The 14,478-nt window shown below is 36.8% G+C and overlaps 1 protein-coding gene across 1 annotated transcript in view; it reads right to left on the minus strand.

Annotated features, from left to right (window-relative positions):
* Nucleotides 1-9,706, minus strand: part of SKAP2 (src kinase associated phosphoprotein 2) — a gene marked incomplete at its 5' end in the record, with an annotated part of 103,878 nt that extends 94,172 nt beyond the window's left edge. Inside the window, 2 exons of the mRNA XM_010014183.1 lie at nt 7,229-7,263; nt 9,601-9,706. Coding sequence (XP_010012485.1) covers nt 7,229-7,263; nt 9,601-9,706 — 141 coding nt within the window. The remainder of the gene's footprint in view (nt 1-7,228; nt 7,264-9,600) is intronic.
* Between the last annotated feature and the right edge of the window lie 4,772 nt (nt 9,707-14,478).

The raw sequence follows: 14,478 nt of genomic DNA on the forward strand, positions 1-14,478 counted from the left end.
ACCACACAACTTACTAAGTCAGAACAAATATGTTAATCCCATATACAGCTTCAATATTACATTTAGTTACCTACATTTTATGCAAAAACTGTGGAGAATAGGTCACAAACAATAAATAGAGGCACAAGCAACCTGTAGCCTTGCAGAACTAGATCAAACTAAAAATTTTTCAATTTTTATTTTAAATTAAATCCTTGTATTTGGAAGTTTGTATTATACATTAAAATGCAACCCTTAAATTAGCTAATTTGTACAGAAGAACTGAAGGCATGCTGATGGAAGAGCTGACTCAATCTGCTCTGGAGCTTTGAGAGGCAACACTTCACAATATTTTCATGCATTTATGTAGAAAAATGACTATGGGCTAGATTCAGCCTTGGGGTTTTGCCTTCTAATTCTCACAGGGTTAAAAGACATCTTAGAAGTGTATGCTATTAATATATAAGGATATTGCTCCTGACAATTCATAGAAAGGCTTCCTGTTGGTTCTGGGGGATCTCCTGCATTCCCCCTCAGAATAAGCTCTGCCTCTTTTAAACTTTAAATGCTCGTCCATCAGGGTGTTGCACTGCAGTTTACACTCCACTTACGGAGAAAAAGGCTAATCAGAACTGCATTTCAAACTACATGTGTTACTCCTTGAACAGCCGGAGGAGTCAGTGTTGAGCAGCACAAGCCACTACTCCTCTCTTCAGGTGCCAAGTACCTAAAAATACACCCGAAAAGCATCAATAAATTAAAGAAAAGCATTCAACTTGCATTTATGTAATAGAAAACCGAACTACAAAGCAACAATGGGCATCAGGTAAATGTATCCAATACAATTTGCAAGCATAATTGAAAGCATTGCTGCCTAATCAGACATCTAAAAGCAAAGCATGCTCAAACGAAATGTCTATGGACTCATTAGTTGGCAGCCATTCCATTACAATCACACATAATGTCAGTAGTGCCTTGAACCTGTGCCAATGACAACAGCATAAATTTTGCATCTCATTTCTGTGGTCATAAAATTAATGATCAGTTTAAAAATACTTCTTTGCAAAAGTTATTGCACAAAGAAATGACATGAATGTGTCCCCGTTATGTAGTCACAAAGATAATTAAGGAGTTGATGCTCATTAATATAGTTTCTTGTTTCCCCAGAACACCATATGATTTATCTGGAAGTTGAAAAAAAGAAGTTTAACTAACAGTAGATAGTTAGCAGTTAAACAATAACAAAAATATGCATATGAACTGACCCTGTTCTTCAGTTTCTGCAATTTAAACTAACCTTTTGTAGGTTTGATAGCAGAATCAATATTTTCTTATCTGTAAAAAAGCCCCATACAATGTCTTTCCTTATTAAATGCTACCTTTTCCATTACAGCTTATTTATTGATTTAGGAAGTAATGCATAGCAAAGGGTAAGTGTACCACATTAGGAATGGAGCATAAAACAAACTCTTATTGTAAGAAGGGCTGCGCTTCAGTCCTTGCCCCTCTATTCTGAAGATTTCCAACAGATTTAGGTGGTACAAGCCAAACATAATGAACAGGACCATACTATTTTATAAGAATCCAGTAAACTTAAAAAAAAAAAAAAAAAAAAAACATTCCCCAAGAATTCATTTTCTTCTGAAATAGTGATTACAGCAATGAACTCCTAAGCATTAAAGACACTGCTTCCACCACTAACTCTACAAAAAGCACATGCAAGATGTTTCAGCCAATATCGCTGAAAGAGCCTTGCTAGTTCACATCCTCAGATCACTAAAGACTTTTGGTTTATTTCTAAAGAAGTCCAGACAGAGTGATGCCTTAAAACTGCTCAAGTATAAAAGAAATAAAACAACTCACAAAAATAAAATGTCATGCAGGTCAAACACTCTGCTTCTTGCCATTTCAGAAGGTCCCAAGTGACAGCAGGTTGAAATCACTTCCTCCTGTCCACTCTGCTGCAGTAAGAGCTCACCAAAGGATCCGATGGAGCCATCAAGCAGATCAATGCAAGGTTCTCACTACAGTTTTTCAGAAAAATAACTAGACAAAGCTGCTTTCAAGCTGGCACAGGTATTCTTCAGCCCCCAGATAGCTGCTGATGATTTTTTAAGAAGATGCTACTAACCCAATCCACCAGTCATCTTACCAGGCTGGATTCTTTCGACAGCCGCTTTCTCAATGTATGCTTTGCCATGCAATCTGCTCCAATACACTCATTCCTGAAGAGTCTTCTGGATTCTCATATTAAAATGACTGGTTTTAATAGCTTGTTTTGTAAAGGTCAAGTAGGAATTCTTTAGCAGCTATTTGTTAAAACAATACTGAAACAGCATTAGGTTCGTAAGCAAATACACTTCAAGCAAGAAAAGCAACACAACTTTTACTTGTTGAGTTGCCTCTCATTCCGATGATGCACATAAGATCATTTTGTGCTGCACTAGTGGTTCTGTCTTGTGCTGCTTTAAATTGCACTTGGCAGGGACACTTCACAGATAACAACTACATGTAGCTGAAGCAGACAACAGTGACTTGCCTACAAGGAAACCCTCCAGACTTCCAGGATAGAGTGATATTTGGCACAATTTTAATGCATCTAATGGTCTCTCCAGAAATACATCATGAAGATCCTCAAAGGACTATACAACTAAGCCATATCTTCCCCATTTATGGTTATTACTAATGATATATTTATGCCCCTGACTGAAAGCTCAAGTGTGTTAAGGTACAGAACTCGCATCCACATACTGCTTTGATGACTACAGGCTACTGCCTCCCTTTCTCCAGTCCAAAAGGACTCCTACCTGCTGCCATTTCCTGAGGGGAAAAAAAAGAGTACAGAGACAAAAAATGAAATAGCACTTTGACAAAAAAAACACAGAGGCAGGGGAAGAAAATACAAAGTCCTTGCACATAGTGCTACTCTATCAGCTTGACTATTTCCAGGAAGTAGATGTCTCAGGCTCCAGACACTGCTCTACCAAGAGCCAGAGGCATCCAAATCACTTAAAGGTTTCCTACACGTATTCCGAATAACTACATAGAAGAACACTGATGCTCTAGAGACACAGATTTATCTTCTGCTATACTACAATGAAATATAAATGAAAGTGGGCCTTCATTAGTTTTCAGACTGAAAAGTGGTAGTTAGTAAATGTTGTATCATACTTTTCTGCATCAATACAGCCAAAGTTGTGTGCCACAGCTCATACATAAGGTGCACCAAGTGCTTTAAGGGGAACTTGTTCTGCTGATTCCCCTATTATGATTTGATTTGGCTATACTTTCGGTGTCTTTCTTTCAACACTGAGCCAAAAATCTTTTGTGAAAAGTGATTAAAAATATATATTTTGGTAAAATAAATGCAAAGAGCAGATGGCAAGTGAGCTCCAAACACAAATACAGTTTCTAGGGCTTATAGTGCTTCTGCCAACTTTCGCGCTATTTTTAGCATAAATTGAAAACAAGGTTCTTTTAACTAAACATTTTGGCAGCCATGGTATTGATTCAATTAATCTCAAAACAGAGAAATGCCAAAAACTATATTAACTCAGGATCTCTGACAAAATCCAGGCTTTTACATCCTTAGTGGAATATCAGTCTTTTAAAAAATTAATCCAATTTGTATGAGGATTATCTTCGTTTTCCAGTTCTTCCCCAATTCTAAGATCTAGAACAGGTCACTCTGAGTGCGACTATGGCTTTTTGTTTTTGCTTAAACTGCTTAGATGAGGAGTCAAATATTTCAAATTAAAAGAAAAAAAAAAAAGCAGCAGCATTAAAAAAAAAAAGACATTCTGCTGAGTTCCTTAATTTAAGAATAAAATAAATACAATAAATGTTAAATAACTCAATAAAAATAAAATTTATGGAAAGATTAGTTTTGGGAGTGTTAATATAATTGTACATTTTTGTCATACGAACAACATGCACTTTGTAAATCAACATTACAATTAACTGTAAAAGTTAGTGTAAAATCAGATAACACATCACACATAAGGATTAAGTATTTTCCTACACAACTAATTTTGTGTCTTTAATTTTCATATGCACCCACCTTCCCAAAAAAGCTTCATTTTTTCACTGCGCAGACACAAAAGATGCTTTTCCCAACATATTTACTGACCTAACAGAGAACCTAAGAAGGCTTCTTTCTAAGAGGATGCAAGAAAGTACTAAAGTTTATCAATTTGGTTGCAAAGCAGTATGTATAAGCTTTCTGAAAATTACAGATATTCACACAGCTGATTTTGGTTTTAGGGAGCCTGGTTCTACTTGTGCACATGCTCTTCAATTTTTTTTTAAATTCTTCTTTTAAACCACCTTGCCTTATTTCTATGAAAGGCAAGATTCTGTGTGACAGTAGCCAAAGCCCATACACATATAGTACCTTGGTCAAACTGAGCAGTTACCACATGCAAAGCCAGCAGAACTTCAAGAGCATGTAATGATGAGAGTGGAGTCACAAGCTGATGAGCACAAAGCATGCTTGTGGAACAACTCACAAGCTGAAAGAGCTGCTGTTTGAGAGACCACAGTCAAGTTTCTTTACGTGATAAGGAGATATACCAATTTTTAGTGTTAGTCCACTTCTTTCAGCTTCCAAAAGATTCTTCTGAGTGCTTCTGGAAGGATGACAGGTCACAAGTCATAAGATTCTTGAAAATAGCTGACATGGTATGATAATTAATGTACTGTGATAATTACTATACCATGATAATATGGCACATAATATGAATCATTCTTCACCTTTCCTTCCAGCTACAACAAAGACTATTTTATTTGCATTTACAAAAAAATGGAGTAACTGCTACCACAAAACAAGGAACATCAAGCACCAAGTTTACACATGCACAGTAGTTTTAATTCTTCCTAGTTTGTTTCAGTGCAGTTTCCACATTTCTGCTTCCACCTCTCCCTTTTTCCTAAAGGATATTCTCCTTTTTTCATCTTATATTTTGGGCGATTTCTTTTTTTCCTGGAGGGGGAGGAACAGGAAAATGTCTGACCAACACTGTTTTTAGCCTCTTTGCAAATTTTTAACCTTTTCTCAAAGGTTAATTTTTTTTTTCCTTAGTTTTTAGCCTTTTCTCAAATTTTCCATTTTTCAAATGTTTAGGTGCGCACAGATGAATGAATGGACACAAAAGCTGACCTCAATCAGCTGCTGCCACTGCTTTGTTACACTAGTAGCTGGCCAAGAATCTGGCTGCTTACCTCCATGTGGGTCCTTTGTCCTACACCTACACAAGTCATGCCTAATTTGTACAGGCCTGAGGTAAGAATGACACAACCAAATAAGTTTAGCACACACTTCTTGAACTCTGGAAATGATACCAACAACTATACCACATTTCCTCAAATATTTTGCAGATAGATGTAGGCTCATATTTTTCACATTTATTCATGTAAATGCCCATTGATTTGGAGACATTTATCCTCACTTGCAGAAAACAACAGTGTAACTTTACAGCTCTCTCATTTTATTGACAAATATTGAAAGTAAACTAAAGTATCAGCATTTGCAAGCTTCACCATCTGTATGCAGTTCTACAATCTGAACCAGAGAGACACCATGAGAATTTAAAAAGACGCAACATATCCTTATTAAGGATCAAATGCACTTTAACAAAAGGAGTAAGACTGAACACAATCTTCATAGACATCAGAACAAGTTATACAATAATAATTACAGAATGTAGCAATTAAACCATCTATTTTGATGGACATAATGAAATCCTATCTTAATAAATCTCTTGAATCAGAAAAGAAATTCTGAATCAAATTGCCAATGCAGAAAGTAAGCATAGTAGAATTTTCCCGACCTTGAAAAAAAGCAAACCAGTAAACACAAACTCTGCTCTCTGTAGACAACTGTGATATTTACTGGCAATTCATAGCCTCAGAAAGTTATTAAATCTTCAAAAACATGCTCTCTGGAAAGTCAAATGCACTTGCAATTAAACAACTATCCCACCTTATTTCATGTTAGTCATTTGTCTAGCAAAATAACATTTGACTTTTCCACACCTAGTTCTATTGGACAGAGAGGAGAGGAAGGAAACTAAATTTTAACTTCAATGAGGGTGCTGAGGTGCAATATTAAAAATAACAATAAATTATTTTAATACATGTTTAAAAAATCACATAGTCTGAGTTTACAAAATCTTGGCAACCTTTGGGAAATTTCAAGTTGTATTTTCTCCTTCAGTCAAACTGCTATGGCTATGTAACTTGATTTAAACAGGGATAAGAAATGTATGAACTTCTTGTTGTGTCTTGTTATAGGATTACTTGCCTAATACAACTTAAATACTTTCACTTTATCAGGAGGCACACTGTAGCCCACACATTTTTCCAGAAACACACAGTTCTCCAATCACTGCAAAAAAGTGAAGCTTTGCATTGGCTGTTTTGACCTCGCACTGTGACCCTCATACCAGCATCCACAGGCTATAGGTCATGACCTCAAGAATTAGCATCATGGAAATAAGAGCCCTTCCAGGTTTAGTTACAGAACAGAACACTGTAGCAACACACTCCTCGGTCTTCTCTAAACTGAACTCTGCAGCTTTGTTTTAACTCCACGAGAAGACAATAGATAACCCACACTTCAGTTTTCATTACTCGCACACTAAATCATCTCCTCTCCAACTGAAGGTCTGAGCTTCAGCTGCACTATGGAAACATTCATTCAGCATGGATCGAAAGCCAATATCATCTTGCCAGTAGATGATCCTATTAAAAGGTTAAAGAAACATCACTATGGAATTGAAGACTTTTGCAATGTTAAGAAAAAAAGGCTGAAAAAAGTTATCTCTATTAAAATTCTATCTCCTAAGCAGGCTGCTTTGCATAGGCTTCCTCTGGAAAATAAAACCGCTTCACATGGTCTTTTGCAACGCTACGCCAGTGCTAATTAAGCCAGACATAACAAGCTCCTATTCCGAACTATATTTCTAAACTCATCGTTTCATCAGTAAGCGTTCTCAGAGGCGTTCTATGAAGGAAATGGGACCTGGCTTTGAGCGATGGCTTAGCGAGAACTTGGCAATCGGGAAGCTTTTCCCGCTTCCCTCAGCAGGGGGAGCCAGGCCCTTCGGCCTCGGGAGCACCCGGGCACGGCCGGGCACCGCCGCAGCCAGCACCTTGTGCTCCTCTGGCTGAGGGTCTGCCAGAGGGCAAAAGTACACCACGGGGGGGCGGGTAAGGAAAAAACAAACTAACAAACAAATAAACAAAGCACGACATTTACCTTTACCCTGGAATTCTTGAGGATATCTGCAGAAAGAAGAAAAAACACAGTAAATCAATGCACACTTGCCAATCCATGGTACTAGAACACAGCAGAGAACAGTTACTAGTTTTCAACAGGTATTGTAGTTGAAACCTAGCACTGCCAAGTTTTCCTCAATAATTTTTAAGTCTTTATTTTTGGCTAACATATTTATTCAGTTTTTCTGTTGCCTCTGCAGTTAAGAGAATCTGCAGTCACTTCAAAGAAGACTTGACAAAACCAAACTTAGACAGAGCTGCCTTTTCTAGGGATATACATCTACTCAGATATCTTAAGGTATAAACAGAAACAAGCATCTTTAGTAAACTTTCCAAATGGTAACATATTTCAAGAAGTTTTGTGCACAAGTAAAAGCCATTAAGCATACTCTAAAATAACACGGTCAGTAAAATCCACAAATACTGGGTTTAGTTGCAGTAATTTATGAAATTCAAATGTAAAAGTATTAATAATTCAACAGAAATTTAAAAGTTAATGCATGCCTAAATTAAAAAAGTCATTTTCAAATAAGAATATCTCACCATACTTGATGTCTAAAAAACTTCTATTGTTATCATCCCAGAGGGGAAAAAAAAATACTGTTTCTTCAGAGCTAAATCTTGATATTTCAGAAACAAAAGTAATCATAGGATACACTTTGAGGTATAAAGATAAATAATCAGGACAGAATTATGTAAAACAGCACCTCAGGAAGCGTGCATGGGCTTTATGTGAAAAGGAGAGGATTTCACCAGAAATAACTGGCAAATAAAATGCAGCTGCCAAGACCATCTTTATAGACAATAAGCAGTAGTACGTGTATCAGGTTAGTCCATAAGGAGATGCTTACAAGTAATCAGCAGGAGAAAAAGGAATGGTCTAGGGATAAGAAACTGAGAAATGCAAACAGAGATAAAAGGCCAGATCTAAGAAATCCTGCATAGGAAGTAGCAGTGTTAGGCACAGCCCAATATGTGGCATATGAAAAAATCAAAGATTACTACAATGTGCATACATTTTATAGCCTGCATGAAAAACAAAATGTTGTTAAGAGTGAATAATATTACAGGAGACAAGGAAGGAATTAGAAATTAAGACATGAAATCATGGGGTCACATAAGTGGATGGCAAAGCATTCACTGTCAACTATGTTCATAACTGCAGGTTCCCTCCTTTGATATTTCATCATCAAAAAAAACATAGTTGACTCATAAGACTGAAGAAAAAATGTCAGTAGTGCTGTATCTGCAAGTCATCTGTACAGTCCCAGTTTAGCTCAACAACCCAGAAAGGAAAGCAGGAAAAAGAAAAAAAAATCCTGGTTCCTTAAAAAAAGGAAAGTAGTTCCCTAAGCATTTACAACCTGAATCAAAGGCACACAAACCTTCAATTACAAGACTTTGGGATACATCTCATGTCTTCTGTCAGTTAGTGTGATGCAAAGAATGATGTCCTTGCCAGATGATTGTGCTGTCTTTGAAATTGTAAATAGGTTGCCACAGAGGCAGAAGCATGTCATCAAAGGAAAGGTTAAGAGATATCACACAGGAGTGATCAGTAGAAAAACACTTCAGAAACAACAGTGGGAAAAGAACAGCAAGTACTAAACTATATCCTAGTTGATCAGAATTGTAAGAAAAGAGATTTTGCAAATAAAATTTTGTAGCACAAATAAAACTACAGTCAAATCTCTTCATCTGAATTGTCTGACTGAAATTAAGACACAATAGAACAGTCTCAAATCATACCTGCCGGAGGGGGGGGGGGGGAGGGAAAGGGAAAAAACACTCGGGGCGTGGGGGGGGGGGGGGGGGGGAAGGAAAAGGTAAAAACCCACAGCCCTCTGCTTGGTCTGTCACGCTGCTTCACTATTTTAACACTGCAGAAACAAACTTATGATCTATAAATCATTTCCAGTTATGTTTCAATTTGCTATTATAGAACTAAATGACAGAATATACAGTAAAGCAAAGTCAGCATTGAATTATGCTGGTTTACACCAGCACAGTATGGTGACAGGAAACTCATTCACATTCTCAATGCATTACATTTCTTAAATTTCAATGAGTCTTAACAAAAGCAGAGGTGAAGGCAAGCTCTACCCAACCAGCCTGCAATCAGGATTCAGAATATTACAGCAATTAAATGGGACAAAACCCTCTGTTCCCATTTCTGACAATTGTAGCAGCTTCAAGAAAGATATAAAGACCTGAATCCATGCAGATCATTTGATAAAATCAGTACCTAAACAGACTTTTGCTAATATTGTTAAGGGTTATTGGAAAATTGTAAAAACTTTATTTGTGACTTTATAGCATATTAAAGCCATGAAGCTTACTTACCTTGCCTTAACATCTTTGATCTTCTTAAGAAGAACTTCCCTTTCTTCTTTTGCTTTCTTGGATAGATTTTCTCCTTTTAGTGTTTGGGAAATGAATGTGTCAACATCTAAATAAAGAGGGAAAAAAATACACCTCAAAAAAAGAAAAATACTGCTGCAATGAGTTTCTCTTGATACTAGTGTGAAAAAACTAAGAAAATTATTTTCAGACCTACAAGCAGTGTAGTTAACGGACATTTCAGATTCTAAATGAGATACATTTGTTCTCTGATCTACTTATGCTTAGCACAGCAAATCCTATGGTGACATTTGATTCTTGCTCACTTAATTATGTCACGTAAGTCCTAATAAATTGCAGTACTATAACAATTACTTTCCATCACCTAAAGTAGAGTATAAAGCTAAAACACAGAAATACCCTTTATGCATGTATTACTGCCATGTTATTTCAGAAGTGCAAGTTACAAAAATGGCTGAGTAATTCATTATTTCAGCACTAACACCTACCCAGCTACTACTAATAAAGGTCACTTAGTGGTTACAGTATTTTCGAATGTTCTCACATTGCCTCTGAACTCCCTAATTGACTAAAAGTTCATATCCAAAGACTTAATCCTGCAAATAATTATGGTTATAGTGCCTACCTATTAAAGGAGTCAAGCTCAAGCATGTAGTTGAAGCATACCTACACTTGTAGAATCACAAGCCAAGGCTTTAAATTGCACTGTAATTTTTAATTCTTACACGGACGATACATTTATGTAGTCATGTAAAACCAAAGCATTCCATAAAAGTTACCATGGTTCTTTGTTATATTGTAAATATCCTTTCCATAGGATTAAAACAATGCAGTGAGTGAGAATTTCAAGTGTAACTTCTCCAGTAGTATGTTTTCTCGGTTAACAAAAATAATTGAGAAAACTAACTGTAAAAGTTTCTTATAGTTATCAATCAACATACAATTATCCTGAAAACTGAAAAGTAGGAATATGACCAAAAAATCCTGCTTGTTAACTTGGATTTCGCAGATGTATGCTTAACAACTGTTCATTGAATAAATGAAAGCATACGTAAGTAACAAACACCCCTACACAGTGCCTGCCCACTCCCCATACACACACAGATACATACACTTTGGTTCAATTTGCGTAGATGCAAAAAGATATGGATAGTACTATTTTAATCCTGTAACTTTTCCAATCTGATGAGATGTTCCATTTTCATAAATCTAAACCAGCCAATTAAACTCAAATGTTTGTGAGCAAAAGTTTACATTTTAAAACAACATGAATATTTACTGCAGATTTCCTAACTGAAAAATTTAATTGACTGCTTTTTTCTTTATAAAACAGAAGTTCTGCAGAAATATATCCCACTTTATACTACAGACTGCAAGAAAACAAATTAAGTTACTCTTTGAGAACACTAGCGTAGCTATTGCAAAGATGTCATTCTTTATAAATTATTTACCAGATTATTATAGATGTTTAGATTGCTGTCTTCACAAAGCATGGCAAGTATCTTCTTTTTGTTTTGGGGTTTTTTTAATACAAAGTATTTCAGGCTTCTGAAGAATTATGTTATTCCCCCTCCCCATAAGACAGAGAAGCTTCCCCATTACATTTTCCAAAGCAGTCCTGAAGCTGGGGTAGATGACCACATTCAGTTCTATGGCATTCCTTCTTTAAAAAGGACAGAAGGCACTTAACATGCATATTAATGAATCCTCCAGACACACCCCCAACAGCCTCTGTGCCATACACCAAGCATCCAGGGAAACATATCTTGCCCCAATGCACAGAAAATTCATACACCTTTATAAATGCCAATTACTAGAATTGGCAATCACGCCAACCCACACAGTCCAAAGACACTGATCAACCACAAAACTTAGGTTAAAAAAACCCAGTACTTTTACTACTGCAGGCAAAACCCAAGACCATCAACAGTTTCTCTCTCAGTGAAACCCAACAGGATTTTCCAGTGCAGACCAACCTTTCACTCTGGAAGGTACATGTGCTTTAAATATTTGTTTCTTCATACTTTCACATGTTTATTTCAAAAATCAGATAGCAACTTCAGAGTTCTATCTAGACAGCAATATGTGAAAGTTTAGAGGAATTAGTCACGTTTATAAACAAGGAGCAATGCTCGCACAGTAATCTTTGGACATTAACTAATCACACAACTTTGTTTAGGAAGCCTTTGCTTAAACTCAGGGGGCTTCTCTACTTCTTGGAAAAGCTCAAAATCCAGGCAAGAACTCTGCCATCACAGGTTTTGAGTGACTGTCAAAGCTTTTTTCAAATACAAATGTTGAGATAACACAATTCTGGAGCATGTGGAGAAGAGAAAACAAGTTTATTAGAATAAGCAAGAATTTCCACTTCTGACATACACATGATCTTCAACAGGATGCTAAAGAAGCAATTTACTTGAAAAGTACCCTTTACTGTATCATAGATTTTTCTTATCTACTCGCAATTACACAGACTGTTATATAGCTTGCTCAAACCATGTTCTTATCTAGTGTTGTAAATTCATCCTGGATGTGGCAGATGCACATGAAATGAGTAACCTAGCTCCTCTGGACAAGAAGCAAGAAAGTTTAGGATATCTAAGTTGTGATCATCTCTTCACTATCTGCACTTCCAACACTGTGGAAGAGTATGGAAGAAGCAGTCCTGGCTGTTAAGAGAAAGCTTCCTCACTGGCTTAACATAAGAGAATGTTCATGCTATTTCTCTTACATTCCATTAAGTGATATACCTTGGAAGGAGAACAGGACTCAGGACTTCAGTATGATAGATCCAAGTCTCATACAGTGAATTTAAAATAAGCAGCAAAATTTACCCCTTTCTCACCACTGTTCTAGTCACCTACTTGCTCTTCTTTCTCCAGGATGATCCAAAATTGACCTCTCCTCTGCTAGTTTAATGCTATACAGAAAAGGAAAGCGTAAACTACTAGTCACAGGCACTTGAGTGTAGACATGTTTCTTTATTCTTCAGAGGCAGTTAGTCCACTGAGGAATTTAAAAAGGAATAAAAGATAAACTCTAAACAGAAAACCTCTTTGAGCAGATTTCCAACTTAAAAGCACTTTTGCTAATCAGTTACTACAGAACAAACAAAACAAATTATCTATTTCTATAAATTCTTTGTCCTTGACAAAATAGGCACCTATTTAGTATCACACATTGCAGAAATTGTTTCCATTGAAAACACTAACATTTCAAAGAGAAATAAATTTTGGAAACCTATTCAACACCTCTTAACATTTTTTAAGCTTCTGTGTTAGGCTTCCTGATAGCCCGAATACCCATATTTGTTGCTCTGATTCTTAAAGTTTGTAATTTTAACTTTGCATGAGCCATAGCCCAGAGAAATTATGTGCCTCCAGAAATGAACAATAGTTGCTGAACTGAAAGATCCAATTGATACAATACACTCACAAATTGCTCTGTCAATACAGGTTACAAACTGACAGAAAAAGAAAGTCACTCCACAGCCTAGTTCTGTCCACTTCAACCAGCTCGTACAGTTTCAAAGCTTAATTGCTAGTTCATACAATAATCAAAAGCTAAAAGGCCATTTGAGTTATATTTTCATCTACATTCCTTTTACAAGGAAAACTAAGATTTATTTTGCACTTCATTGTTAAAACATTTTGTCGTTCTCGTTACTTCGATGACTATAAACAGATTTTCATTGGTTTAAGTCTTTGGCACTATTTCCATTCATGAAGACTGAAACTATGCAGATGCACTTTTTCAAGAACATTGTAAATTTTTAGCCTAAAGCAAATGCTGTGTTACAGAGTGTTAATCATAACAAATCACAGCACTTTTGCTGTTTACAGGGTTTAATATTGCGATCATAAGTTGCATTTAATAAACAAATATATTTAGGGCAGAACTACCTCAATTTTTGTGTCAGGGTGGGCCAAACAGACTCTCATAGAGGCACTCAAAGACAGTTCCCCAGGTCTTCCTTTCCCCCTTCCTCTAGTAGACAACCAAAATGTCCATCATATTATCAAAAAGTTTTGTCATTTTTTCATCACCTGATGACTTCATATCATTCAAATGACAGAGAACAGTCATAAACTGGCAATGAGATAGGTGTGTTTCCACTCACATGGCAGGGTTTGCAGGCAGCACCCTGCCCATGACCACAGGAGAATGCAGGCTGCTGCTTCGAGGCTGGACATGCATCCATCATATGACAAGGCACACTCACTTGGGGTCACCCGCTGGATGCGCTGCCAGTCACACAAGAAGGGAATGGCAGGTTAGCAGAACAATTCCTCTAGCCACCAGCCTTCTGCCATCATTCTCCACCTCAAGGACTGAGAGAGCCAGAAGCTGGCTGCAAGCCAGAGAATTTGGGAAGGCAGGCCAGAGAATTTTGGAAGTTCATGCAAGCTAGGCACATTTGTGCGCACACACTGTCCAAAGGTGGCCAACATTAAACAGACTGTATCTTTCAGTTTTACATGGGCTGGCATTAGAAAGCAATTAATTTGATTTTAAAACTGTCTTGCAATTCATTAATAGGAAACAGGTCTGAAGACAAATTACCAAGCCATATCTGTGACTGCCTGTCCTCTTGGATCAAGAGATATTCAAGGATTTTGCTTCTGCTCTTCCCCATCCTCCCCAGCTACATTTAAAAGTCTCTCTCCAGAGCTTGCAAAATTGTCTTTTAAAAAATGTACATACAGAGGAACAGAATACATGATGTAAAATAAAAGTGACTGATACCTCAAGATGTGTCAGTCACTTTGATCAAGTCTAACAAGTAGGGGAGCATTCCTTTTTAGCACAAAATCCTGAAATGGACTGCCTTTAGAAACTGCTGTACCTTAAATCCCCAAA

Source organism: Nestor notabilis, unplaced genomic scaffold (assembly GCF_000696875.1).
Source record: "Nestor notabilis isolate BGI_N333 unplaced genomic scaffold, ASM69687v1 scaffold4695, whole genome shotgun sequence".
NCBI lineage: Eukaryota > Metazoa > Chordata > Aves > Psittaciformes > Psittacidae > Nestor > Nestor notabilis.